The 25449-nt window shown below is 52.5% G+C and overlaps 2 protein-coding genes across 24 annotated transcripts in view; both read right to left on the bottom strand.

Moving 5' to 3' along the window:
• Positions 1 to 684, bottom strand: part of CD58 (CD58 molecule) — a 53957-nt gene extending 53273 nt beyond the window's left edge. For 4 of the 5 annotated variants that reach the window (XR_014842849.1, XR_014842850.1, XR_014842851.1 and 1 more), the window contains exon 1: positions 537 to 684. Coding sequence is in view for 2 of the 5 variants with exons in the window: in XM_085020886.1 (XP_084877012.1) it covers positions 537 to 606 (70 nt within the window). In the remaining 3 variants the exon portion in view is untranslated. The remainder of the gene's footprint in view (positions 1 to 536) is intronic. The other variant, NM_213795.1, reaches the window with a different exon arrangement.
• Positions 685 to 4280: 3596 nt separating this feature from the next.
• The window catches only part of IGSF3 (immunoglobulin superfamily member 3), a 174278-nt gene continuing 153109 nt past the window's right edge, over positions 4281 to 25449 (bottom strand). For all 19 annotated transcript variants that reach the window (XM_085023474.1, XM_085023475.1, XM_085023461.1 and 16 more), the window contains 4 exons: positions 19831 to 20241; positions 15135 to 15542; positions 9436 to 9912; positions 4281 to 7456 (listed from right to left, as the gene is read on the bottom strand). In XM_085023474.1, the coding sequence (XP_084879600.1) occupies positions 7206 to 7456; positions 9436 to 9912; positions 15135 to 15542; positions 19831 to 20241 (1547 nt within the window). In that variant the 3' untranslated portion in view covers positions 4281 to 7205. The remainder of the gene's footprint in view (positions 7457 to 9435; positions 9913 to 15134; positions 15543 to 19830; positions 20242 to 25449) is intronic.

The following is a 25449-nucleotide window of genomic DNA, read 5'->3' as shown; positions in this document are numbered from 1 at the left end:
TGGCCTCGGCCGCAGCCGGCCCACCAAGCCTGGGAGGGCAGACTGCGCTTTCCGAAGCCCGGGGCGGCCCGCCCCGGACGAGCTCGCAGGCTGCGGAAGCTCTGAAAGTCCGCTCAACTTCTGGGCGGCGGACCCGCGGGCGGGAAGTAACTTAGTCCTTGAGTCACACAGAATAAGGCCCCTCTTCCGAAAGAATACGGACTGGATGAGTGAGGACCGCGGTGAGGGTGGCGGGTTACGAAGCCTCCCTAGAGGAAGGCAAGCGCGCAGGGCAGGAGAGCAAGCCGGGGTCCCGTTTTGTTTTTCCCAAACAGGCTCCAGAGCCTGCGGTCCAAGTTTCTTGCTGACCACCCTAGGGAGACTTGTGGATGCCACCACCAGGTCCCGCGCGCCGGCTGCGTGCCCCCCGCCACCCGCGCCATCCCAACTTGCAGCCGCCTTGGGCCGCGCCCGTCCACCTGGCCCCGGAGCCCTAGGGCCACTGACACCGCGCGCCGCCTGGTCCCCGCGGGCTTCCCAGAAAGGCCTCCACTCACCCAACCAGAGCAGCAGGAAGATCACGTCGGGGGCCCGCACGGCCCACCTTAGGGCTCTCCCCGAGGCCATGGCGGTCCGGCCTTTCTCTGCGACAAGGACCCAGCTCCGCGTCGCCTCCGATGGCCGAAGAGGGCCGTCCCCACCCCCGTCCCCGCCCCGGTCCCCGCCCCGCCTCGCCTCGCCTGGCTCCGCCCCAGTTTGGGCGAGTCTTTCCTCCTTCCAGAGAACGCGGTCCGACCCGGGTCTTGCCTGCTGTTCCGCCTCCACCCGCTCGGCTCAGAGGAGCCCTCCCCCAAAAGTGGCTTGCGTTTTTACAACCAGGTTTATCCTCGTTCCTCCCGCACCTGTCCTTGGCGTTTTTGGAACGTGATAAGAGGCCCCCATAGCTGGGGGTGTCGGATGGCCGAGAGCTCCGCCCCACTCTCCTGGGGGTGACAGTAGAACTCCGGGCTGGAACAGGGAGGTTCCACAGCGCCGTATTTCCTCCGCGTCTCCAGCAGCCGCGGCAGCGCAGAGCTCGCTTTTCCTGCCAGCGTCTCTGCTAGGACGGCTCTGCACGAGACAGCCTCGCTGAACCACAAAGGCACGTCGGACACCTGCTGGAATGTGCGGTTACCTCGTGCGGCCTCTTCCCCCCTAAGCACCTGACTCCCCTCATTCAAGCGCAGCCGCCTTTCCTTAAGATTGACCCCCACCCCACACTCCCTCACGGTAGCTGCGATTTCCAGCCTTGGGTTTCTCCCTTCTATTTCCTCTTTGTTTTACTCTTCCTCCATGTCCACTTCAGACTCGCCCTCGAGCTGCTCACTCCCTCACTGTTTGGCCTTCCCAAATCCCTCTTCCCAGGCTGCATCGGACTCACCGTCTTATTGGCTAGACTCCTCCCTTCAAATCCGTCTGATCCCAGACCCCCTGACTGTGCTCCCAGAACCAGCTCCTGGCATCAGCTTTCCTGTCAGCCCCCTTTCCTTCTGAGAGAAGCATCAGAATGACCCCTGCCCAGCTGTTGCTGTTCTGGAAACTCTTCCTCACCATGTGGGCAGGAAACTTCTCCCTGACCTGGACTCCTGACCTGGACTCCTGACCTGGATGGACTCTGTTGTCAAATAAACACTAACCTGTTTGCCAGTAGTGAAATAGTGGAAACCTGCTTTAATCTTGCTGTCACTGCCATCATCCTCAAGTAGGGACCCCCAAACCACACAAGACACTCGAACTACACTCAAAGTCATGAATTAATTCTTAAATTAGCCAGGAAATGGTAAAAGCTATCTATCTGTGAAATTTCAGGGACCAACGTCTTGTACCATAAAGCCTGCTACCTTCAGACATTCCCTATCACCTGTAGATATTGGTGATACACAAGGCAGGGACAGTGTGTAGCACAAAATGTGAGAAGATCAAGTGTCTGCCCTGGGCTGCTAAGAACTCGGGCTAACTTGAATAGGTAAGGATGTGGTCAGACCTTTAGACACGAGGGAGCCCCTGAAAGTTTTTGAGCTGGGAAGTTGATATAACAGCAAACATCTGTTGAAGACTTACTATGAGCCAGGCCCTGTGTTAAGTGCGTTACCTGCATTCATCTCATCGTATTGCTGTCCCTGCTTTTACAGATGAGGAAACTGAAGTTCAGAGAAGGTAAATGACTTGCACAAGAACACACAGCAAACACCAGTCTTAGCTTTCCTACAGAATGGGCAGCCACACTGCTTGGACTGGCCTGCAAAAGCCCCTCAAGAGCAGGGCCGAGGAAAGAACTGCCTAGTCCCCCTGGGACTGTTAGTATTCATCAGGTCATGGTCTCCAGGCATAAGATAAGGAATGGTTCGCTGGGTTGCCCTCGGTTGGCTGTTCCTCTGGCCAAAAAACAGTGCCAGCTCTTTTTTTTTTTTTTGTCTTTTGTCTTTTTGTTGTTGTTGCTGTTGTTGTTGTTGTTGTTGTTGCTATTTCTTGGGCCGCTCCCGCGGCATATGGAGGTTCCCAGGCTAGGGGTTGAATCGGAGGTGTAGCCACCGGCCTACGCCAGAGCCACAGCAACTCAGGATCCGAGCCACGTCTGCAACCTACACCACAGCTCACGGCAACGCCGGATCGTTAACCCACTGAGCAAGGGCAGGGACCGAACCTGCAACCTCATGGTTCCTAGTCGGATTCGCTAACCACTGCGCCACAACGGGAACTCCCCAGCTCTTTCATTAAGAGAAACACTGTGCATCCATCGAGCTTTTTTTTTTTTTTTTTTTTTTTGAGCACTTATATGCATGGTCTAGCAGGCTTCATGAATCAAAAGTGGCTCAGAAAGGCTAGACCTGCAATGCATTAGGCAGATGGCAAAAAGGCCTATCCATACACTGGAGACTGGCCACCACCAGGAGGGCTGGATGTATTTTTCATCCTGTGACCAGTGCTGAGAGATTCAGTTTTATCTGCTGTTGCAAGAGAATCATGGACTGGAAAGGAAGAAAGGACGGCTCATTCAGCCTGCTCCTGATGGGCTGGATGGGCTGCCGTTCTTCCCAGCCTGTCGTTCTCTGGTACCCTGGCTCTCTACTTCTTGCCAAGCTTGGAACTCCCCCGGGAAGCTTAGGACGTAGACAGAGCAAAACCCTGTTTCTAATCTTTCATACATGGAAACCGTCCCTGCCCCACGCAGAAGTGTATTCACTTCGTTTTATATAAATGCTGGGCAGATTTGCACCAAGGGCACAGAGGGGTAATCTTTATCTCATTTATACCCTGCTTCCCTTTTAAAATGTTCCCCGGCAGAAAGAGAGCATTGGGGGGAAAAATTAGGCAAAAATAACACATGACTTAACATGGTACCAATGTGAGTACCCAAGAGATAAACATTTCAACTCCTGGCCAAGCCAGAAGCTACAGAGGTTGACAAGGATGCAGTGAATGGGGCTGAGGAACAGAGGAAAAGCTCACATGAAGGCCTTTTGAAGGCCTGCATTTTTAAAAAGAAGAAAAAGAAAAGGAAGTACCTCCTTCTGCTTTTTACCTCCATCAGTTCCTCTTGTATATTCCGTGAATTTTAAAGAATTACAGATGGGTTCAGACTAACCGTGTACCCCTGATGGCTTTAATCATTCTATCATTCTTCTCAGTCTGCAGATGTGGCGAGCTCCCCTCAAACTCCCCAGCATTTGACTTGTGGAGGGGGAACAGAGACAGGTGTGCTGTGCAGCCTCACCGCTCAGCTCCTGCGCTTGCCTCCATCTGGAAAAACACTTGCTGCGTATCTCACGGTCAGGACGATTCTACGTAGCTTGAGGAAGACGATGTGGTCTTGCTGCCGAGACCAAGAAGGCCGTCCCACGTTTCTGCTCTCCTTCTCCAGCAGTTTCCTCTTACTGCATCCTGTCTCCCCAGCCCTACCCCAGCCCCCTAGAAAGAAAGCCAGATACCGAAGCAGCCTGGCAGCCTCCAGGCCCAGGTGTTGGGCAGTGCCCAATCCTAGGGGCATCAGAGCCTTGACAGTCAGGGTAGGTGGGTATATATATTATGACACACTTTCAGCAGATGCCAGTATCTTGAGAAAGCGGTGTTTTTTTTAATCACCATTTGGGCTGGGGGCGGGGCATGATATTAAAGGCTGCAATTCACCAAACCTGAACTTAGCAAGCCAATATCAGAGGGCAGAACCTCAGGCCCCCCCAGGAATGGTTCCTGAGACCGAGGGTCTGATTAAGTGAGGAGAAAGGGGGAACAGTGGACTCCAGTCAATGTAAACAACCTTATTTTCAACATAATTTACTACAGGTCTCTTTAGTGTATATAAAACATTTTAGTGCAACGTCTTACAAATAGTTTGCCTTAAAAAAAAAAACCAACAACAAACAAAAACAAGTCAACAGCTCTCTACATCATGCATGGGTACTTTGCTTACCCCCATCTTTTTTTTTTTTTTTTTTTTTTTTTTTTTCTTCAACAATTAACGCAGAGAAACCATTGTTTGAAAAGAATATGAAAACTTGCTACAGAAACACCCTGGGGAAAGAGGGTGTGGTCACATCCATGTCCGGGAACGGGCCTCGCACAGTGTTGTTTTTCATTAATGCAACATCGTAGACATAGCTAAGTCAAGAGAGCAGGCGGCCGTTTTCCTCTCTGGGTTTCGGAGGACTAAAGCTCCGGTCGGCAACTTGCAATGAGGTCTCCCAGCCACTGGAGGCCGCCATTACCACTCAGCGGCCGCCACATTTCCACACAAATGGCCGAACAAAGAAGGTCCCGGGGGTTTTCAGAGGAAGCAGAAACGCTCACCCTTTGATGGTATCCCCCGGCCCAAGAGAAAATGCACATACGCACACACAAATTATGAAAATACTGGCTTCAGTTTCTTTTTTTTTCCCTTTTAAATCTCTTGGAACCGCTTCACTTAGGTGCAGCAACCTGCTTTTCTACCGCTGTGAGCCAATCCAAATTCAAATCGCTACGCGTCCCAGGGCCAGCCAGCCCTCCGGCACCCTTGCATTCAGACACGGTGAACGCGCATCATTTTCCCGAATGGACTCCGTCTATCGATTAGGGGCCAGCAATGTCCCCCTGAAAGCCCACACCCTTCAAATGAAGACATGGGGCCAAAGAGCACCTTCTTCCCTCCCCACTGCGCCTGCTCTGTTCGTCTGCGCCATTGACGCACGTAGGAAATGGGCATGAGCACAGGAGGCTTCGGTGGGACTGAGGTGGCGGTGCCTACACATCTCACAGGACAGGACTGGTGGATGTGGAAGGGAGAGAAGGTAGGCTATGTAAGCTCCTCAGAAAATGGCCGGGCCATCGCCTTGCTTCCTCTTGGCTGTGACACACAAAGCACCTGCTGAGCACCCCAGGCCCCCTGCATGCCCGCAGACCCCAATAAGGATCGGCACCCATGAGGCCTGCAGTCTGTTCAGCCTCAGAACCGGGTTTCAGGGCAATCTCTCTGGTTAGACTTAGTTCTGGAATTTCCAGAGGCTTTTTTCCAAAGTGGGGATTCCCTTGAGATTAAAGCTGCAAGTTCACAAGGAAGGGAGGTGGCACTTTTGACCAGCAAAACATGGGAAAGCCAGGGCATGAAAACATCTTCACGGAGTGAGCAAAAGGAAGGAAACGCTCGTGACCGATGATGCTCGGAGCCAAGCATCTCGCCCCACAGTGTAAAGGAACAGGTGTCAGTGGTCCTCAGTGGCCTTTAAAGGGCAGTTAAACCGCCATATCACCTAAAACCACAAACAAGATCTAAGAAAGGGAAGGGCATAAAAGCCACACACAAAGGCATGTGGTCACTTTCTGCTGAGATGAGGTAATCCAAACGGATTGCGAAGGGCTGCGTCTGGGCCTCCCCTGGGCAGGCATCCTCACGGCAGTAAGATGTAGGGCAAATGGCGAAGAGGAAAGACATCAGCCTCTTTGAGAAAAACCTAACTGAGACGAAGAAGGAAAACGTCTTCTTCAGACCTCCAGGGAAACAGTTACCCTTCCCTGTTCTCCACTGCCTGGCTCTGGACCCCCTCTCCCACCACGCAGCGTTCCAGTCTTCAGGAACCGTAGTTGTCAGCTGGCCCTGGTGCCCTCCACTGGGACAGTGCATGCGGTGGCTGCCAGGGCCCCGTGTGTTCAGCTTAGGGCTGGCCATTTCCAGGCTCACTGGCCACTTTCCCTTAAGAGTTTGGCAAAGTGCCTGGAAAGAGAAGCCCACCTGCCCACATCTCTCAGTGAGAGACTGTCTTTGCAGAAAAGAGCAAGCCAACAGCTAGCCTTATTTCCTTCTCTCACGAATCATCGACTGCCATGGACTTTGATCAATCTGAAAGTCCCTGGCTGCTAAAAGCAGCCCTCTGCCCACTTTAGCTTCCAAAATGTGTGCTCTTTGGAGCTTCTGACTTGTTCGCCAACCAAGTTTGATTATTTTTTGGCAAGGTCGGGGAGGAAGCCTATTGCCTCCCCAACAGATAGGCTGGGCTGGGGACTACCTAATCCTAATGGGGTTATGCAGGATTTATCTTGTACATACACAGTTCTTTGAAGCAAAATTCAATGCTTTCATCTTGACTACAAAGTGGTTCCAACAACTCCAGCTGAGGGAAAAGATAAAATACAAATTGGGCCCACAGTATGCATCATTTTCAAGTCTTGTTAAGGAAAAGAAAAAAAAAAGAAAAAAAGAAAAAAAAAAGCTTGGGTATATTTTGATCCATGGGTGGCATTTTCAAGTGTGCAAAACCTAGAAAATCTTGGCAGAGATTCCTCCGTGCCACAAAGTTCGTCCTTCCCTTGGCCATCAGTTGTATTTAAGAGAAATTCGGCCACGCTCTTATGGAATCCAAAAAGGGTAAACCAAAGGCATTGAAAAAGAGTCTATTACAAAGAATAAGAACCCCTGTAACATCTATCTGAGAATACTATATAAACCAGCGAGTAGACGTGCCACCGGGAGCTACTCACATTACCGAAAACTAAAACAGGAAACCTAACGCGGCAAGATGGTGCCGCCTGCTCGAAAACAGCTAAGCAACCAAGACTGCCACCTACAGGCAGTCGGCCTCTGACCCATCGGCGACTCTGAACACGTCTCAAGTCCCAGCGTGTTCTCCGAGAGCGCCCCAGAGGTTGGGTGCAGAGCAGGAGGCAGCGGGGAGAGCCTTGGCTCCTCCGTGGCTGATGACCGCTAGGTGCCCTTGTTAGTCTATGGCTCCCGGGTGGATACTGAGCACGGGGGGCTCCAGGCAAGTGGGGGAGTAGTTGAGGTGCGGCTCCTTGATCCACAGCAGGGGCACCCCGTTCTTCCCCTCGGAGTTCTTGCTGGAGTTTCGGCTCTTGAAGCGCACCAGCAGGATGGTGATGATGAGGATGCCAAAGATGGGGAAGGGGTAGAAGAAGACGAAGTAGAAGAGGGCGTCGTTGGAGCAGATGATGGACTGCAGGGTGGAGCCTGAAAAGGACCGAGAGTGAGACAAGACCATGAGGACTGAGAACCCGGACGGTCCCTCCTTCCTGAGGACCTCGCCCAAACCCACAGGAACGACAGGCGGGCCCTCCTGCTTGCATCCTGTCTGCCCTGCTTCCACTAAGGGAGGGGGAACGACCCTGTCTGTGTTCTTGGTCTCACGACAGCACCTCTTCCAGTTCACAGCTGGAAGTGCACTCAAAGCCATGCTTCCCCTTGGCACCGTGAGCCAGTGTGACTGCTTGGAAAGCCGCACAAAAATGGAACTGATCAATGGAGTTCTCTGGCGGTGCAGCGGGTTAAGGATCTGGCATTGTCCCTGCAGCAGCCTGGGTGGCTGCTGTGGCTGGGGTTCAATCCCTTGCCTGGGAACTTCTACATGCTGCAGGTGCGCCGCCCCTGCCCCCCGCCCCCCAAAAAACGGTACAAAAGAACATGTCACTGATTGATTGTGAACTCAGCTGCATCTGGTGGGTGAAGACGCTGAGTGCACTTCCACCCGGACCTCCCTGCCGGCTCTCTTTTCCGTGCCCCTTTGCACTTGGTTCTACTGCCAACGTGCTTCTTCAGGATACCCACCAGCTCCTGAGAGCAGTTTTACCAGGAATGAGGCTTACTTGATTAATGTTATCAATTAAAATGTCATTATGGACCATCTACAAATGTCTTGCAGTGCATCGGGGGCTGCACAGAATGCAGTGTTAATTATTCCTGGATGCAGAAGAGAGTGAAACCTCTCGCCCCCGGCCCTGCCGAGGACTCCTCTGTGACAGGAGCCTGGGCTCTGGGAGGCTGCGTTTTCTCCGTGAAATAAGGCTGCTGGACGACCTCTGTGTTCTAACGAAGCTTACTGCATTTGGACAGCCACCGTGGGCAGATAAAATGTGGTCTAAATACCCTGCCTTGTACTTTTGGACAGTGGGTTACTCCGTAGATAGTGAGGGGGTCTGAGTATGCTTTTTGGCTTGCCTTTCTACTGCATAGCTGTTGCTCGTCAATATTGTGAAGAAAATTTAACACACACCTGCACTTATTAGATTTCCCAAGTACATGACATTGTTGCTAGTCAACCACTTTTGACCACAAAACCTCAAGTTCATGTGGGTCTATCTAATTAACAAGAGGTTATCAGAGGAAAGGAAAAGCTGACAAAACGCAAAATTTTCTGATTTAAAATGTTTTGATTGTAAAGAAGCTGACATTTCTAGTCCATTTTGTTATTTCTGCATCATAGGCGAATGCTACTATAACAAACATCATTTTCAGTCTGATAGGTTCTACATTTTGATAGATGGTCAACCGAAAGGGTGCCTCGTTAGAACAAATAATTCAAGTCAGCAAACATTTCCTCCAGCCTGCGTTCCCGAGTCCCCCGGTAGCATGAGGACTCTGAGTTCCAACCATTCTGTAGCAACAGCGGATGGCTAACAGAGAGCTGCTGGGCTCTCTCAGACGCCCTGTAACATCAGTGCCCTTCTCAGCTGGTCCTCCTAACTAACCATGCAAAATCCACCTAATCCTCCAAGTCAGCCTCCAGACTAAAAACGACCCCGGAACCTGAGACAGAGAGAGAGAGGGGCAGGGAGGTAACTCAGCATTCCTTTCAGTTTTTGTTTCCTCGAACGTTGCCAGCTCACTAACGAGCGACTAGGCTGGATGTTCTAATGAGTAACAAAGTCACATCTAACAACAGCCTCGGATAATGAAATCTTACTAAAATAGGGTCTGGTGGAGCAGCCAATCTATTACAGAGATGAGAAGGTGTGTCATCCCTTTAATTCCTATCCCTATTTGTTGCAAGGGCAATCAAGGGTCAGCTACGTGAACTGGCATATGTCAACATCCTAAATGCACCTAACAGGTCAGAAAACTGCTGATTACTCCGCCATCAAGCTCTGATTCTTTCTTCCAGACAGCTGGACTCAACAGTGACACCCTCCCCCAGGAGAGTGGAAAAAACTCACTTGTGTCCAGAACACGGATGCCGATGGGGGCTGATTCCTCCTCCGTCAGCCGGTACCACTCCTTCTGAGGGCTGGGCAGCCACTCCTCCACGCGGCAAGAGTAGTTGCCCGTGTCCTGGGGACTTGCCTGCAGCACTGTGAGCCGGTAGAGCAGCGGGGAGAGCCTCTGGAAGCGAAGCCTGCCCTCCCAGGGGCTGCCCTCCGGGCCGAAGATGGCATCTGGGCCCACGCTCAGAAGGGCCGTCCGCTCTGTTGGGTCCTCTTCCTCCTCTCCCTCCTCCTCCTCCTCCTCTTCCTCACCATCTTCCAGGGCAAGGCTGCTCCTTCTCCCTCCAGCTTTAGTCCTCAGGGAGTACCAGGCCACAGCGAACCGGGAATCCTGGCTGGAGCGAGACACGATGCTACAGTCCAGCTGGAAGGCTGCCTTCTCGGACACCGTGGCATTGGGGACCACTGTGTCCACCTGCAGGGCGGCATCTGGGGGAGATGAGGCTGTTATAATTTCTGCTCAAAACAACCTAAATGTGGAGTTCCCATTGTGGCGCAGTGGTTAATAAATCCCACTAGGAACCAAGAGGTTGAGGGTTCGATCACTGGCCTTGCTCAGTGGGTTAAGGATCCGGCATTGCCATGAGCTGTGGTGTGGGTTGCAGACACAGCTCAGATCCCGCGTTGCTGTGGCTCTGGCGTAGGCTGGTGGCTACAACTCCAATTAGACCCCTAGCCTGGGAACTTCCATATGCTGCAGGAGTGGCCCAAGAAATGGCAAAAAGACAAAAACAAACAAAAACAACCTAAATGTCCACCACTAGATACATTCTAGTAAGACAGTGACATACAAGGAAATACTATGCATCTATTGAAAGGAATGAAGGTGCACTGTGTGCAGAGATGTGGAAGGAGATTCAAGAAAAATTGGGAGTTTCCATTGTGGCTCAGAGGGTTAAGGACCTGACGTTGACTCCATGAGGATGTGGCCTCGCTCAGTGGGTTAAGGATCCAGCATTGCTGCAAGCTGCGGTGCAGGTGGCAGATACAGCTTGGATCCATGTTGCTGTGGCTGTGGCTGTGGCTGGCAGCTGCAGCTCTGATTCAGCTCCTGGCCTGGGAACCTCCATATGCCACAGGTGCAGCCATAAAAAGAAAAAAAAAAAAAGAAAGAAAAGAAAACTTGTTAAAATGCAGAACACTGTGTACTCTATGTATCACGGGGCAGAAGAAAATAGAAAAGACACTTAGTCTGACATATGAATCTGTTTATATCTGCATAGAATGCCTGTGGAAGAATTCACAAGGAGCTGATAACACGAATGCTTATAGGAATCCAGGGAGGGAGGGACACTTATTCTCACTGTAACGCGTCACAGTGCTTGACTAGTGTCCCTCAAATTCATGTCCACTTGGACCTTCTGAATTTCCTTAGTTGGAAACCGTGTCTTTGCAGAGGTAACTAGTTGAGATGAGCTCGTCCTGGATTCCGGGCAGACTAAACATAAGATGAGAAGAGGGTACAGAGAGGCACAGGGAGAGAAGGACATGGGAGGTGGAGGCAGAGGCTGCAGGGAAGCAGCTACAAGGCAGAGAACGCGGGGCCGCAGGATGCTGGCAGAGGAGAGGACCAACTGCTTTCCAGAACCTTTGGGGCAGCATGCCCCTGAAGACACCTGACTTCACACCCGTAGCCTCCCCAACTGCGTGGGAATAAACTTCTGTGGTTGGAAGCTATGAAGCTGGTGCTCATCTGTGACGGCAACGAAATCACCCCTCCAGCCACTATGGAATTCAAGTTGTATGCACGGAGATTGTTGCCCAGCCTGTAGGGAACCCAAGGAGGTAAACGTTCCCCAAGGATCGAAGCCAAACAACAGAGAGCAAACCAGAAAGGGCACCCTGAGCACAGACAGTGTCCTCCGGGCTGAAGTGAGAGGCTCAGGTGGACCACGGAGAGATACGTGAGCAGGTGAGTCCTGTCTCACTGACACCCCCAGACGGCTGTACTGGTTCTTTCTCTCGCAGTTTCTGGCTCTCTGGGTAGGTTCTAAATAAGTAATTCACTCGCTACCTCCTAAAACGCCTCCCCCTTGGCTCTGTTTATGAAATGCCCATAAAAGATGCCAATGCAACATCAACAAAAGGAGAGACTGAATCAGATTCTACTTGGATGCTGACCAAATAGGAGCATTTTCCAAGTACTGCCCTGGGCTTTCAACAAATTGGCTGAATGTCGCCTGCAGGTGAACACCAAGCCTGAGTCGTCCCAGCTTTTGTAGGGCTCTGCCAAGCCCCTCCACACTTCTGAATCTTGTGGGCACCGCTGGACACAGAGGCTTAAGAACCAGCTAAGGTGGCGGACATGGCGCATCAGCCCAGCTCTCATGGGGGGTTTGGGGAGGTGCTGGAAGGGCTGGAGGGCAGAAAGTGGTAGGATGAAGGGCATGAAATCGGTTCACAGGTGACTCAAACTCCCAAACTCACTGGCTCATCCTTCCAGGGAGAATGGCTGAACCCCCAAAGCCATCAGAGAGTAATGCCGCCAGCGCGAGGCCACGGGCCCATCACGGCAAGGTGGTCAGAGACCTGGGGACATTCGGTTCCCCAGAAGGGCCTCTTCGCATCTACTCTCCTGTCTTCTCGTCTAAAGCTCACAAATTTCCAAGGCCCTTTCAAGTGCCTTGTCTATGCTTTCTTCCCCCCTTTTCTCACTTTTTGGCTGCCCACGGCTTACAGAGGGTCCCAGATCAGGGATCACATCCATGCCACAGCAGTGACAGTGCGAAGTCCTTAACCACTTACCCACCAGGGAACTCCAGGCTTGTCTGTGTGAATGACTCAATACGAGTTTTTTTAAATGAAATGAATTTCTACCTTTCCACACCCACCTCCCCTTAACATACGTCTCTACCAATTTGGGTCTCTGCATCTCCGTCCCCTTCTAGAAGAGGCAGAGCTCTCTCCCCATCAACCTTTAACGCCTTCCTTCCTCTTCCAGGTGTGGGCTAGAAGACAAAGGTTGGTCCCTGCCCCTCCCTGACGTCATGCTGAGGCTCCCAGCCTGGGACCTTGACCAGTGACTCCAGCCTGTGATGCGGACTGTGGTTCTCTCTCTTCCTGAGGCGTGTGAGCCAAACAACATACTCAGCTACTCAGCTACCGCCTCACCCAGGGAGCCTCTCAATCCGTGTACTTCATACAGTGGTCACCCCTAAGCAATGACAGGCCTCCTTTTTTTTTTTTGCTTTTTAGGCCACACCCACGGCATACGGAAGTTCCCAGGCTAGGGGTCCAATCAGAGCTACAGCTGCTGGCCTCCACCACAGCGGCAGCAGCACTGCATCCAAGCCTGTCTGCGACTACACACCACAGCGCACGGCAACGCCGGATCCCCAGCCCACTGAGCGAGGCGAGGGATCGAACCCACATGCTCAGACACTAGTCGGATTCGTTTCTGCTACACCGCAACAGAAACCCCCTGAGAGGCTTTTCCTAACCTAGCTCTTCCAGGTCTATTATTTCAAGTCTTCTGTATGTTCAACTTCATCCTCAGGAAAAAAAAAAAGGCTTTGCGGTACATCCGTATCATGAGTGTTACGCCCCCGGGAAAAACGGTGCTCATGAAATGCTTTCAGCGCCATGGGGAAAGGCTCACAAAGGACAGGTGCGTGGGAAAAGAAATCACACAAAACCGTGAGATGCTGACTTCACTTAGAGGAAGCGACAGAGGGACTAGGAAGACATGTAGGCAGTGAGGTTACAGATAACTTTTCTTTTCAAAACTATACTTTTCTGTCTGCCAAATGCTTTGCTATTAGCATGACCACCGTATATAATGAGGGAAGGCTGACCCAGGCTACTCAACTGGCTGAACAGGAGGCGGCCTCAGGGCTGCAGACTTGAGGGCCGTGTTTCCAGCACACACTGGGACGGGGGAGCCCGGGCGATCACCCAGCCTGCTGACGCCTGGGCTCCTCCGGCTTCAGTTCCCTTGTTAGTAAAACCGACCACGCGGGGCTGTTGTGAGAACTGTACACAAACCCCCTCCCTGTGGCGGGGGTGCAGCTGGCTGCCTCCTCCCACGCCCTGGGGGCCTTGGTGTGGGGATCTTCGAAATGGGTGGGAGGCGGAGCAGGAGTGTGTTCAGCTGCCGTATCTACCATCTACCTTTGGGAAAAGACACGCAGCAGCTTCTGGGCGAGGGGCAAAGGGCAGAGCAGCTCAGGGGAAACACGGGGGGCTCCACGTGGAGGGCATTTCCCCTCCGGCTCAGACAAGACACGGAGGAGGGTGACAGTGTCCCTCTCCTGTAACGAAGGCTGTATTCACTCCCTGAGTGTGTTCTGACGTGCGGAGCCAGCACAACCAGGATTCCACCAACCAGGAGCTCCTGTCGTGGCCCCGTGGTTAAGGAATCCGACTAGGAACCATGAGGTTGTGGGGTCGATCCCTGGCCTCGCTCAGTGGGTTAAGGATCTGGCGTTGCCGTGAGCTGTGGTGTAGGTCGCAGACAGAGCTCGGATCCCGAGTTGCTGTGGCTCTGATGTAGGCCAGCGGCTACAGCTCTGATTCAACCCCTAGCCTGGAAACCTCCATATGCCGCGGATGCGGCCTTAAAAAGACAAAAAGAATTGTCCAATGGAAGGAGCTGCTCTACTCAGGTGTGGAAACATTACAAAGCTTCCAACAGTACCAACGCAGAACAGAATGCTTGGAGCCCGGGACAAAGGTCACGTGACCCTGGACGCAGGTCATAGTGTGTTTCCTCCGTGTCCTCCCAGGGATCATTGACTTTGGGCTCTGAGAGGGACGCATGATGACGTGATGTTTCGGGGGACATGTGCCTCCTGCAACGTCTCTGTTTTAATTATGTGTCCAAACATGTAACAATAATTCTACCGTGTAATTATGTGCACTGGGGTACTTTAAACATAGCAACAAAGACAAGAAAAGCACAAGGCCACGCAGAACACTCATTAGGACCAAGAAAACTATTAGGAAATGAGACCAAAAAGGCCTCAGCTACTTCATCTTCCATTTAAAGCATGTGAATCAATTCTTTTCCACTGAAAATCCACAAGCTGAGCTTTTTGAACCATGTGGCTACTGTTTCAAGATGTCTGCCACTTGTCGGAACCTGAATGTATTCTTTAAAAAGAAAATATTCTCTGGAATAATTAACTGACAAATTTTAAGAAAGAGAAAACACCTTAGGCCAAAGCCAGATGTGCAATTAGCCACTCACTAGAGGAAAAAAAAATTTCAGACAAGTGTGAATGCAACTGTAAAATGGAAATGCTCATATGTGTAATCGCAAGTCATTAATTAATTCTATTATTTAACAACTAGTTCATTTCAAAATCAGCTAATTTTTTTTTTTCTTTGCCATTTCTTGGGCCGCTCCGGAGGCATGGAGGTTCCCAGGCTAGGGGTCCAATCAGAGCTGTAGCCACCGGCCTACGCCACAGCCACAACAATGTGGGATCCAAGTTGCGTCTGCAACCTACACCACAGCTCACGGCAACACCGGATCCTTAACCCCCTGAGCAAGGCCAGGGATCAAACCTGCAACCTCAGGTTCCTAGCCGGATTCATTAACCACTGAGCCACGACGGGAACTCCCCAAAATCACCTAATTTTATGCAGCGTGTAAAACATCACACTTAGAGGGGACCTCCCGAAGGGAGAGTGGAGACCATAGCCCTCACCTGGTCGCGTGACTCGGACGGCCGTCTGGCCGGCGGTGTCCTCGGCCCGTTTGTACCACGCGCCGCCGGGGCTGGGCAGCCACTCCTCCACGCGGCAGCTGTAGGTCCCGCTGTCCTGCACCGCCACGTTCTGGATGAAGAGCCGGTACACGCCCGGGGAGGGGCTCTCCAAGTGCAGCCGGCCCTTCAGGTTGTTCTTGGCCGCCTGCTCTCCGTAGTGGAAGGTCGCATCTCGGCTCAGGCGGGCCACAGTCTCCCGCTCCGGGTGGTTGGGCTTCCACACGAACCACTCCACCAACAGCTGCGAGGCCGCACTCGTGCGGTTCAGGACCACGCACTCCAGCTGCACCTGCCGCGTCTCCAGGACCGACAGGTTCCCCTGTGCTTGGCTGAGCTTCAGGCGACTGTCTGCAAGGGCACGGAAACAGGGATCGGTGACAAGAACACAAAAGAGCCGCCTGCGAGCACCTCTGCCAGGAGTGGTGACAAACAGGGGCCTTCAAAAGCAGGACAGCAGCACGCTCACTTGGAGGCCTTTCTCAGGCATGCACCCTGAATCTTCCGAGCTCTGGATCATGGGTCTAAGTGCCCGAGTTTCAAGGAGGTCAATGTTATACTAACAGCTGCCCCCTCATTTATAACCCTCATTGGCTTAGATGCTTAAGAGTGGACAAGCTTGCCTTGTAGGTGACTCCATGTCCAAGTGACAGCAGACCATGAAGAGTATGGCCAACTGTAGGGGGTGGCTGGGAAGCGGCAGGAAAGGGCACAGTGAGAGCCCTGCTCCAAGCAAGGGCAAATTGTTACAACTGACCGTATGATGGCTAGAAGATGCTGGGCAGTCAACCTCAAAAGAACTTCAGGGGCAAGCCAGTTTAATATGTTCACCAAATGGCCCGAAGAATTCCCACTGTGGCGCAGCAGAAACAAACCTGACTAGCATCCAAGAGGACGTGGGTTCGATCCCTGGCCTTGCTCAGTAGGTTGGGGATCCAGCGTTACCATGAGCTGTGGTGTGGTCGAAGAGGCAGCTTGGATCCCAAGCTGCTGTGGCTGTGGTGTAGGCCAGCAGCTGCAGCTCCAGTTTGATCCCTAGCCTGGGAACTCCATATGCCACGGGTGCGGCCCTAAAAAGATTAAAAAAAAGAATTGCAATCCTTACTTTCTCTACCAAAAAACCCACATGGGTTCCTTCTCAAGGTGGGAACAGAAATGACCCAACATCTCCAAAGACTGATATTGATGTTGCTTTGAAACCTCAGCCAATCAGATTCTTCTCCAGAGAAAGAGTATCATTAAGGACAGTATGCCTTGAGAGCAAAGTCGAAATTTCACAAAGGGCCATAAAAAGCCTCTCAGGATCAGAGGGGTTAAGAGCTCTGAAACTATAAATGCACAGAAGCCCCTCGGAAGCCCATCTCCTGAGTGATATGTGGGGGGGGGAGGGCCATGCACTTGCACTTTTCCATGTCAATACTGACAGAACTTTTTTTTTCTTGGCTGCACCTGTGCATGTGCAAGTTCCCAGGCCAGGAATCAAACCGGTGCCACAGGGACAACAGCAGTCCTGAACACAATGAGCCACAAGGGAACTCCCAGAATGTTTTTACAAGGCACCTTTATTTTGTAATAAAATGTTAAATGAAAAATCAATAGAAATTCTAGAGGCAAGGGGAAGAAAACATACAAACGTAAAAACTCCAACTGAAAAGGAGGACTGCGTTGTTTTAATCTGCATCCTGTGAGTTTCCTGTTCGCGGTGCTAATATTCCCCATCAACAGAGATTTTACGGGTTTGACAAGGATCCTCACAGCCCTGGTGCACTGCCCTAGTTAGCTCTGTGAGTCTGAAATTTCCGACAGGGAAATTCCCTCGACAAATTTAGGCTCCATCAAGAACCTCTGAGTTTCAGTACGAACTAAGAAAGGGAAAACAGAGACAAGGGAAAGGCGGGATGATGACTAAGAGGAAACGCGCGTGGGGGAGGGGCGAACACCGGCGCCCTCCCAGCGGGGAAACCGGTCAGAACTGAGAACAGACAGAAAGAACAGAAACCTGAGAGGACATCTGTGGGCCTGATGGCAAACATCGGTCCTCAAAATCCCCAGGGACTGGCCTGAAGGCAGGACAGAGGTCACTGGAAATACCAACAGGAACCACTTAGAGCAGGGCTTCCTATTTTGTGCACCAGATAGAATACCCTGAGGAAAGGAGGGGACCAGCCTCGCGGCCTTCTGCAGGGACCAGGACCTATCTGGACGTCTGCATCTGGTTCCATGTGCTCACAGAGCAAACGTGTATTGAGGCTTCCCGGGAAGAACAGCCTGGTGAAGAGACTAGGACCTTGGAGTTCCCATGGAGGCTCAGCGGGTTCAGAACCTGACACAGTGTCCTTGAGGACGCAGGTTTGATTGCTGGCCTCAATCAGTGCGTTCAAGATCTGGCACTGCCCCATCTAAGATGCAGCATAGGTTGCAGAGGCGGCTTGGATACTGTGTTGCCGTGCCTGCGGCGTAGGCGTGTAGCTGCAGCTCTGATTCAGCTCCTACCTAGCCTGAGAACCTCCACGTGCTATAGGTGTGGCCGTAAAAAAAATCAACGAATTGGAGTTCCCGTCATGGCGCAGCGGAAACAAATTCGACTAGGAACCATGAGGTTTCAGGTTTGATCCCGGGCCTTGCTCAGTGGGTTACAGATCTGGTGTTGCCGGGAGCTGTGGTGTAGGTCACAGATGCGGCTCGGATCCCACATTGCTGTGGCTGTGGTGTAGGCCGGCAGCTGTAGCTCTGATTGGACCCCTAGCCTGGGAATCTCCATATGCCTCGGGAGTGGCCCAAGAAATGGCAAAAAGACAAAAAAATTTAAAAAATTTAAAAAATAAAAAGCAAAAAACAAACTAATTAATTAGTTAAGAAAAGAAGGAAACAGGATCTGTGCTCACTCATGAGGCTCCCTGTCTAGTGGATTTTTTGAATATATAGTGAACAAGTAACACATAATAACTGATGATAAATGAATTTCCCTAAGTATAAAATGATCAAGTAGTTACATATGTACTTATTCTATATATATGAATAGGTATGCCAGGTAGTGACACATGCTAAGAAATGGATGGGGCGGAGTTCCCATCGTGGCGCAGTGGTTAACGAATCCGACTAGGAACCATGAGGTTGCGGGTTCGGTCCCTGCCCTTGCTCAGTGGGTTAACGATCCGGCGTTGCCGTGAGCTGTGGTGTAGGTTGCAGACGCGGCTCGGATCCCGCGTTGCTGTGGCTCTGGCGTAGGCTGGTGGCTACAGCTCTGATTCGACCCCTAGCCTGGGAACCTCCATATGCCGCGGGAGCGGCCCAAGAAATAGCAACAACAACAACAACAACAAAAAGACAAAAAAAAAAAAAAAAAAAGAAATGGATGGGGGAAGGGGATACGGGGTGACTGGGGTGCCATTTCAGTTAAAATGAGCTAGGAAGGCCTCTCTGAGGAAGGATGAGGTAGGTGAACATGTAGGGTTCACATGTTCTAGGCTAAGAGAACAGCGAGTACGAAGGCCCTGGGGTGTCAAGGAAACCAACCATTCATTCCTTATTCAACCAACATTTGCTAAGGGTGCCGTGCCAGTGGCTGAAGATACAAAGTTACAGCCCTGCCCTCAAAGTGCTTACACTAAGTGGAGAAGAAATGCTAACGACTGTCACACTACATGTTTTATATGGAAACCCTGGTGTAGGAGAAATCAGGGAAGGCATCCTGGAGGTGGTGCTGAGCGACGTCTCAGGAATGGGGTGAAGACAGGGAAGAGGAGGAAGGGAGGTGCATTCCAGGAGGAGAGGGCCACACAGGCAAAAGCATAGAGATGGGACTCAGGGTGGCAACCCAGTTCCCCAGAGCCCCATCAGGAAGGACAGGGAGTGATGACAACAACCTGTAGGGCAGGTAGCAATGAGGGACGGAGGGGGAGCTTAAGGCCACATTATGAAGTTCAAAGAACTGGAGCTTTTCAATAAGGAGAAGAAGAGACTGACCGGGCTCCCTTCACATGTTTGAAAGGACATGATGCAGACCTAATCTTGGGTTGCTCTGGGGCAGATCTAAAACCCGAGAGGGAAATTACAAGGAGAGGGACTTTTCGACAGCCAGGGGGGCCCCAAAGTGGAATTGAGGCCTGCAGAGGCAGTAAGCGCTCCCTCGCTGGAAGTGCTCCGGCAGAGGTCGGAGGCCATCTGTCAGGGCGCAGAACAGACTAAGGGCTGCACCCACAGGGTCTGAGAAGGGGCCGGGAGTGATTCGGTGCAGACAGGGAAGGCCTCGTCCCTGGGCTGCGGCTGGGTGGTAAGGAAGCAGGATGAGGGAAGCCAGAAAATGCCTTCCAGACAGGAACCCTGGTATGGAGCTGGCACCGGCCTGAGATCCAAAGTGCCAACTGCAAACCTAGAAAGACAGAGGCGGGCCCTGCCAGGGATCCTGCCCTCCTGTATCTTGGAAACCCCAGCAGCCCCTCGGGCCTCCCTGGTGAAGATGCTGTCCACAACATCAAGGTCAAGGAGGCTTCTCTGAGTTTGCCCTCAGCACCAAGACCCACCAGGTAAAGTGGGTGGGCCCCAGGGCTCTAGGGCGCTGCTCTGTGTGCCCAACCCGCATCCAGGGTGCACACTGCAGAGCCCACTGGCCCGAGCTGGCTGCACCCCATGTCCTTACCTGGCTGCTTCACAGTGACTTCCGTGCGCCCCGAAACCTCCTCTGCCAGCTTGTACCAGGCGTAGTTGGGGCTCAGCAGCCACTCCTCCACGTGGCAGTAGTAGCTGCCACTGTCGCTGACCTCGGCTCTCTGGACAGTGAGGCTGAACAGCCCCCCGGACACGTGCCTCTCAAACTGCAGCCTGGCTCGCAGGCCCTCCTCCTCGGCGTAGGTGCCGTACTCAAAGGCGGAGCTGTGCGTGGTTTTGAGGATGAGCTTGCCGTCGGCGTCCGAAGGCTTGTGGACGTACCAGAGCACGGCGAAGTGCGAGTTCTGGCTGGTCTGGGACTTGACAGAGCAGTTCAGCTGGATGGGCCTGTTTTCTACCAGGGTGAGGGTCCTCTTGGATTTGCTCACCTGCAACTTTGTCACTGCCAAGGAAAAGAGGGAGCGTCAGCAGCATTGCCACACACTCCCAGAAATGTGGCCTGTCCCAAGTCCCACCTCCAGGGTCCCCGCCTGGTTTCGTCCAGCACAGAGCCACTTTCACTCCAAACGTCTGCCTTCCCCTTCTCTCGCCTCCCGGCTCGGTCCTGCCATCTCTCTGTGTCTCCTGCCTGCTCGCCTGGCCATCGCATGGCCACCAAGGGATCGACTACAGCACGAAGTTTACAAAGTTGGCTCTGGAATGGCTCCTGACTGCTTACAGACTCTAAAGGAGAACACTCCTTTTCTGGTACAAAGTCCTTCCAGGATCTGGCCTCACCCAGCTGCTCCCTCAAGTCCAAGACTCCCTGTCACATCCCCACCACGCCCCCCAAGCCACTCCTCCCTGAGCGCTGGTCTCTGGTCTGACATCTCCCAGCGGACGCTCCTCTCCTGTCCTCTGGCTTCCACACCCTCAGCATCCCGCTGGGTCAGATGCCCCTCCCTGTGCTTTCATCAGCATCCCTCCGCATCCTCAGGCTGCTGTTCCTTATGTCTCTCTCCTGGTCTGTGAGCTCCCCGAGAGGAGAGGGCAAACGTCCTCCATTTAATCCGCAAATATTTAGAGGGTGTCCACTCCAGGCGCCTCATGAGGTGAGGCGCTGGGGGTGCCCTAAGAATAAGACAGCCCTGCCCAGGGATGTTCTCAGCACCGCGCCCCCAGATCTGGGCTTTGGGGAGCACTCGATCAGTGTTTACTGGGACATGTGAGGGAGGGAGCGAGTGGATGAGGCTGGGCTGGAGAAATGTGGTAGCAGGGGGTTGGAGGATGCCGGGGTGCTCTTCCTGGGGGAGAGGGAGGGAGGAGGCAGAGGAAAATGATGAGCAACTGGACAGAAGAGAGCAATTCCAGCCTCCCCTGCCCCTCCCTTTCCTGCTCCAAGGCCAGGAGGGAGGGCAGGCTCCAGAGGGCCACCCTACCTGCTAATTAATGATCGTGCTCTCCTTCAAGGTGGCAAGAAGCCACAGTCTAATGAACTGATCTCATGAAGGTAATCTGAGATCGCAGCCACTCCATCATTATTACACTTGGCTCTGCTTCTCCTACCCACCGCCCTCCGCTACCGAAAAAGAAGAGAAAGGAAAAGGTCACAGTTCCAAGTTCCTCTTAGGGTGCTAACAGCAAAAGCATCGTTCCACCCTCACCCCTTTCTTTCCACTTCACTTTCTGAGGACCAAGTCACCCACCAACTGAAGAGGAAACCCCGGGCAAGGCAGAGGCCCCGACAGGGAGAGTGAGCTGGGCTTCCCCCACGGAGCATGCCCAGAGGGGAGGCCCGGGCAGGCTGGCCTGGGCCCGTCTCCAGCACCCCTGCTGGTCCGTCTCTTGATCCAGACCCAGGACTGGGCCCGCTGGCCGTGCCTGGGCCTCCTGTGCCAGTGCTGGCCAGCTGGCTCGCTGAGAGCTTGGTATGGAAAGACGGCATCAAGGCCGGAGTCCCATGCGCCAAGGCAAGTGAAACTTTTGAAAGCCCCAGACTGTCACCTGGGCACTGGGGTAACACACCAAGGTTCTGAGTGCCTTCGAGGACTCAACGAGCCAGGTGTGGCAGAATCCAATACCCAACATCGTCACTACGAAAGCAATCTGAGGCCGTGTTCCCTGGTGCTACATCAGGTGACACTCTTCAGAGGAAGATGAAGTCGCATACCTACGGACCTAAGCCATCAAGAACACACGCAGCACCTAGCTCAGAAATCCCCTGGCCTCGGACGCCACCCTTCTGATTTTTTGGTTTCTTTTTTTTTTTTTTTTTTTTTTTTCTTTTTTTGAGAACAAGCCGTCTCCTGCCTTCTCCCTTCTTGAAACACACAAGGTCCCCCCAGGGCACTGGAATCCAGGGCAGGCTTTACCAGCAAGCACCCACGCTCTGGAAACTGGATTCACATTAGCTTGCCAGTGGACTTTTCAGATCCGACGCCTCTCATACTTGAAACAACCGGCTCCCTTTTCATTCCTTTCCAACCCAATTCACCGCATGCAAATGATATCTATATCAGAGCAAATGACACCACCTGAATTATCTGGTTCGTGGCCAAAAAAACTGGGTTGTTCAGTGTAGAGTAGAAAGAGCTTTAAAATGTATTATTAATCGGGGCCAGATTATTTTTGCAACTGTTACTAAGGAAACCTCCATTGCTATAGTAACTGCATATGTTAAACTGGGTTCCTAAGACTAAACCTCAACTCAGTCACATGGTCTGAGAACAAGAATCCAAGGAAGAGAAATGTTTCAAAGCATTTCTATTTTTTTTTTCTATTGCCCATGTCAAAATATTGTGAAGTATTGAAAAGCTTGAAAGAGAGGCATTTTTAAAATCTGGCACATGCCTGACAGGTGGGCAAGGGGTCAGTTCCTATTCTAAGCTCTGAATTTCCTCCCGCATCTCAAGGACAAGGAGGACCTTGCCTGAAGCCCAAGAGAGGCGGCAGCCCGCACCACTCATTAGGAAGCACTCCCCCGTCCTGCCCAGCACTGCCCTGGGCGGTACGCAGCCTGCCTGCACCGCCCTCCTGTGTGGAGCTGGGTGAGCCTGGCTCCCTTAAGAACTGTAGGTATTTTCATCTATAAAACGAGAACAATCATAGCATTTACCTCAGAGGAGTGTTGTGCAGATGAAAAGCAACGCTCTACCGGATGAGTTTAGTACCAAGCCTGGTACATAACATACGCACAACACATTTTCACTGTTCTCTTTTCTTTTTGGCTTCCGGGCTCACTCCTGCATTCAAGGCCTCCACCTTAGGTTGAGAACCGCCGAAACATCAGCGGCAACCTTGCTACTGTAAGTCCTGGCCATGGGCTGGCAGCACTGGTGCTGCCCTGAGAGCTGGTTAGAAATGCAGAGTCTCCAGGGAGTTCCCATCATGGCTCAGCGGAAACGAACCTGACTGTAACCATGAGGACGCGGGTTCGAACCCTGGCCTCACTGAGTGGGTTAAGGATCTGCCTTTGTCATGAGCTGTGGTGTACGCCGCAGGCTTGGCTCAGATCTGGCGTTGCTGTGATGTAGACTGGAAGCTATTGCTCCGATTTGACCCCTAGCCTGGGAACTTCCTTATGCCCAGGGTGTGGCAAAGAAAGAAAGAAAGACAGACAGACAGAAAGAAAGGAAGGCAGAGCCTGGGGCTGCACCACGACTTCCTGAACAAGATTCTGCTTTTTAACAAGATCCCGAGGTGATTCAAATGCACCTTAAGGCCTGAGAAATCTTGGACTTGGCTGTGTGAGTGAATGGACTTTGGCAATAAACACAAGGGTGAAAGAAAAGATGCTGAGGACTTGGTTAATACTCAGCGGTTGAGGCAGCAGGAGGAAGAGGCAGGAAGAAGGTGAGAGGCTGCAGGTCAAGCCCCACCTCCCAGCGCCCCACCTGCGAGCACTGACTCCAGAGCAGGCGGCAGCTGTCTTCCCAGGCAGTGTGGGGCTCCTAGAGCCGGCTGTACCCCATTTGGGGGAAGGGCCCTTTCTTTCTGCATCTGGAGAGTTTCCTTGAGACCTCCGATCAAAACATAGAGACTCATGTGTTTTCCAGCTAGCAGAGGCCACTGAGCTCCAGCCAGGACAGGGTGCAAGGCCGGCAAGCACGGCACATCAGGTGGAGGAGGAAAGGAAGAACCCGCAGCAGAGAAGAGCAGCTGCTTCACCAGCCAACCCAGCTGTCCTGCAAGTTCCACTTTGCGTGCATGCTTCTCACTCACTGCGTGCATGCTTCTCACTCAAACTCACTTCTTCAGCCATAAAGGATTCCCTTAAACCCCGCTGGAGCTCTTACATGCTGCTACCTTAGACTAAAGTTTACCCATTTATTTTTTTAGGGCCACAGGTGCAGCATATGGAAGGTCCCAGGCTAGGGGTCCAATTGGAGCTGCAGCTGCCAGCCTACGCCACAGCCACAGCAAGGCCGGATCCTTAACCTACTGAGTGAGGCCAGGGATCGAACCCAAATCTTCATGGATACTAGTCAGGTTCATTACTGCTGAGCCACAACGGGAACTCCTAAAGTTAATTTAAAGGTCTTATCTTTCCTACTAATTTTTAAGCATCTACACGGCAGAAACTATGACCCAAACAGCTGCTAAACACAACAGATGATAGAATATGTAATTGATCTTTTCTTGGAGGTACAGAAACATAAAGGAAATTGTGATGCAGAGGAGCGAACATCTCAAAAAGAAACAAATGAAGAGGGGTTCCCAGGCAGAGGGGAAAGAAAGACACCCCAGAGAGAGGACCCAGGTGGGCAGAAGTGAGACCTCTGATCATGGTATTCAGGGACGAGCATGTGGTCAGGGGTAGGGGATGAAGTGAGAAAGGTAAGCCTCCCCCAGGTTGCAATGGGCCGGGAGCATGGACTAGATCCACCTGTGCGCCTGGGGCATCGACGCCACCAGGGGTGGGTGGAGGCACTGACTGACGCAGAGGTGGCAGGTAGGGGTGTGTGTGTGTGTGTGTGTGTGTGTGTGTGTGTGTGTGTGTGTGTGTGTGTGTGTGTGTGTGTGTGTGTCTGTCTGTTTGTCTCAGGAGCCCTCGTGTGTGTGTGTGTGTGTGTGTCTCTGTCTGAGGAGCCCTCGTGTGTGTGTGTGTGTGTGTGTGTGTGTGTCTCTGTCTGTCTGTCTGTCTCAGGAGCCCTCCAGGTGAGTCTGATGCACTAAGTTTGAGAAGCCACAGATGTGGCAGTGAGGCGGCCGCAGGTAATTGAGGAGACAGCAGCTTTTGTGCAGTGGTACAAACAGAAGCCAGAGGGCAGTACAGGGCCAGGGAGGGCAGGCACAGAAGGGGCGAAGGAAAACTTTATTACAGATCCGTGACAGCAGTCAGTCATGCTAGGAGCACAGGGGGCCAGGGGCTGGACAGCGGAGATTGTTCAAACTGACGGATGCAGGTCAGCCAACACGCAAAAGACGGGGAGAGAGTGAAGGCAGAGCTATGGGGTGGGGGGAGGTACGGGAGAAGGAGGCAGAGCCTCAGCTGCAGGGAAAAATGTGTGTGTGTCCCATCCATTCTCAGGAAGGAGTGGGCAAAGGCACCTGCCAGTCAGGCAGTCACTACACCTTAACCCTTAGCCCCCTGCCCTTCCCTCCCCGTGCTTATGCCCTGTTTGAGCCTCTAATCATTTCTTTCCCAGTCTTCCTGCCTACAGCCTTAGCC

The sequence above is a fragment of the Sus scrofa genome, chromosome 4, assembly GCF_054392235.1.
Source record: "Sus scrofa isolate SSC_HxYL_T2T_F1_AM1 chromosome 4, Sscrofa_HxYL_maternal_Yorkshire_Landrace_v2.0, whole genome shotgun sequence".
NCBI classification, from domain to species: Eukaryota; Metazoa; Chordata; class Mammalia; order Artiodactyla; family Suidae; genus Sus; species Sus scrofa.
The sequence above is the reverse complement of the archived record's forward strand: the minus strand, read 5'-3'. Positions and strand labels throughout refer to the sequence as shown.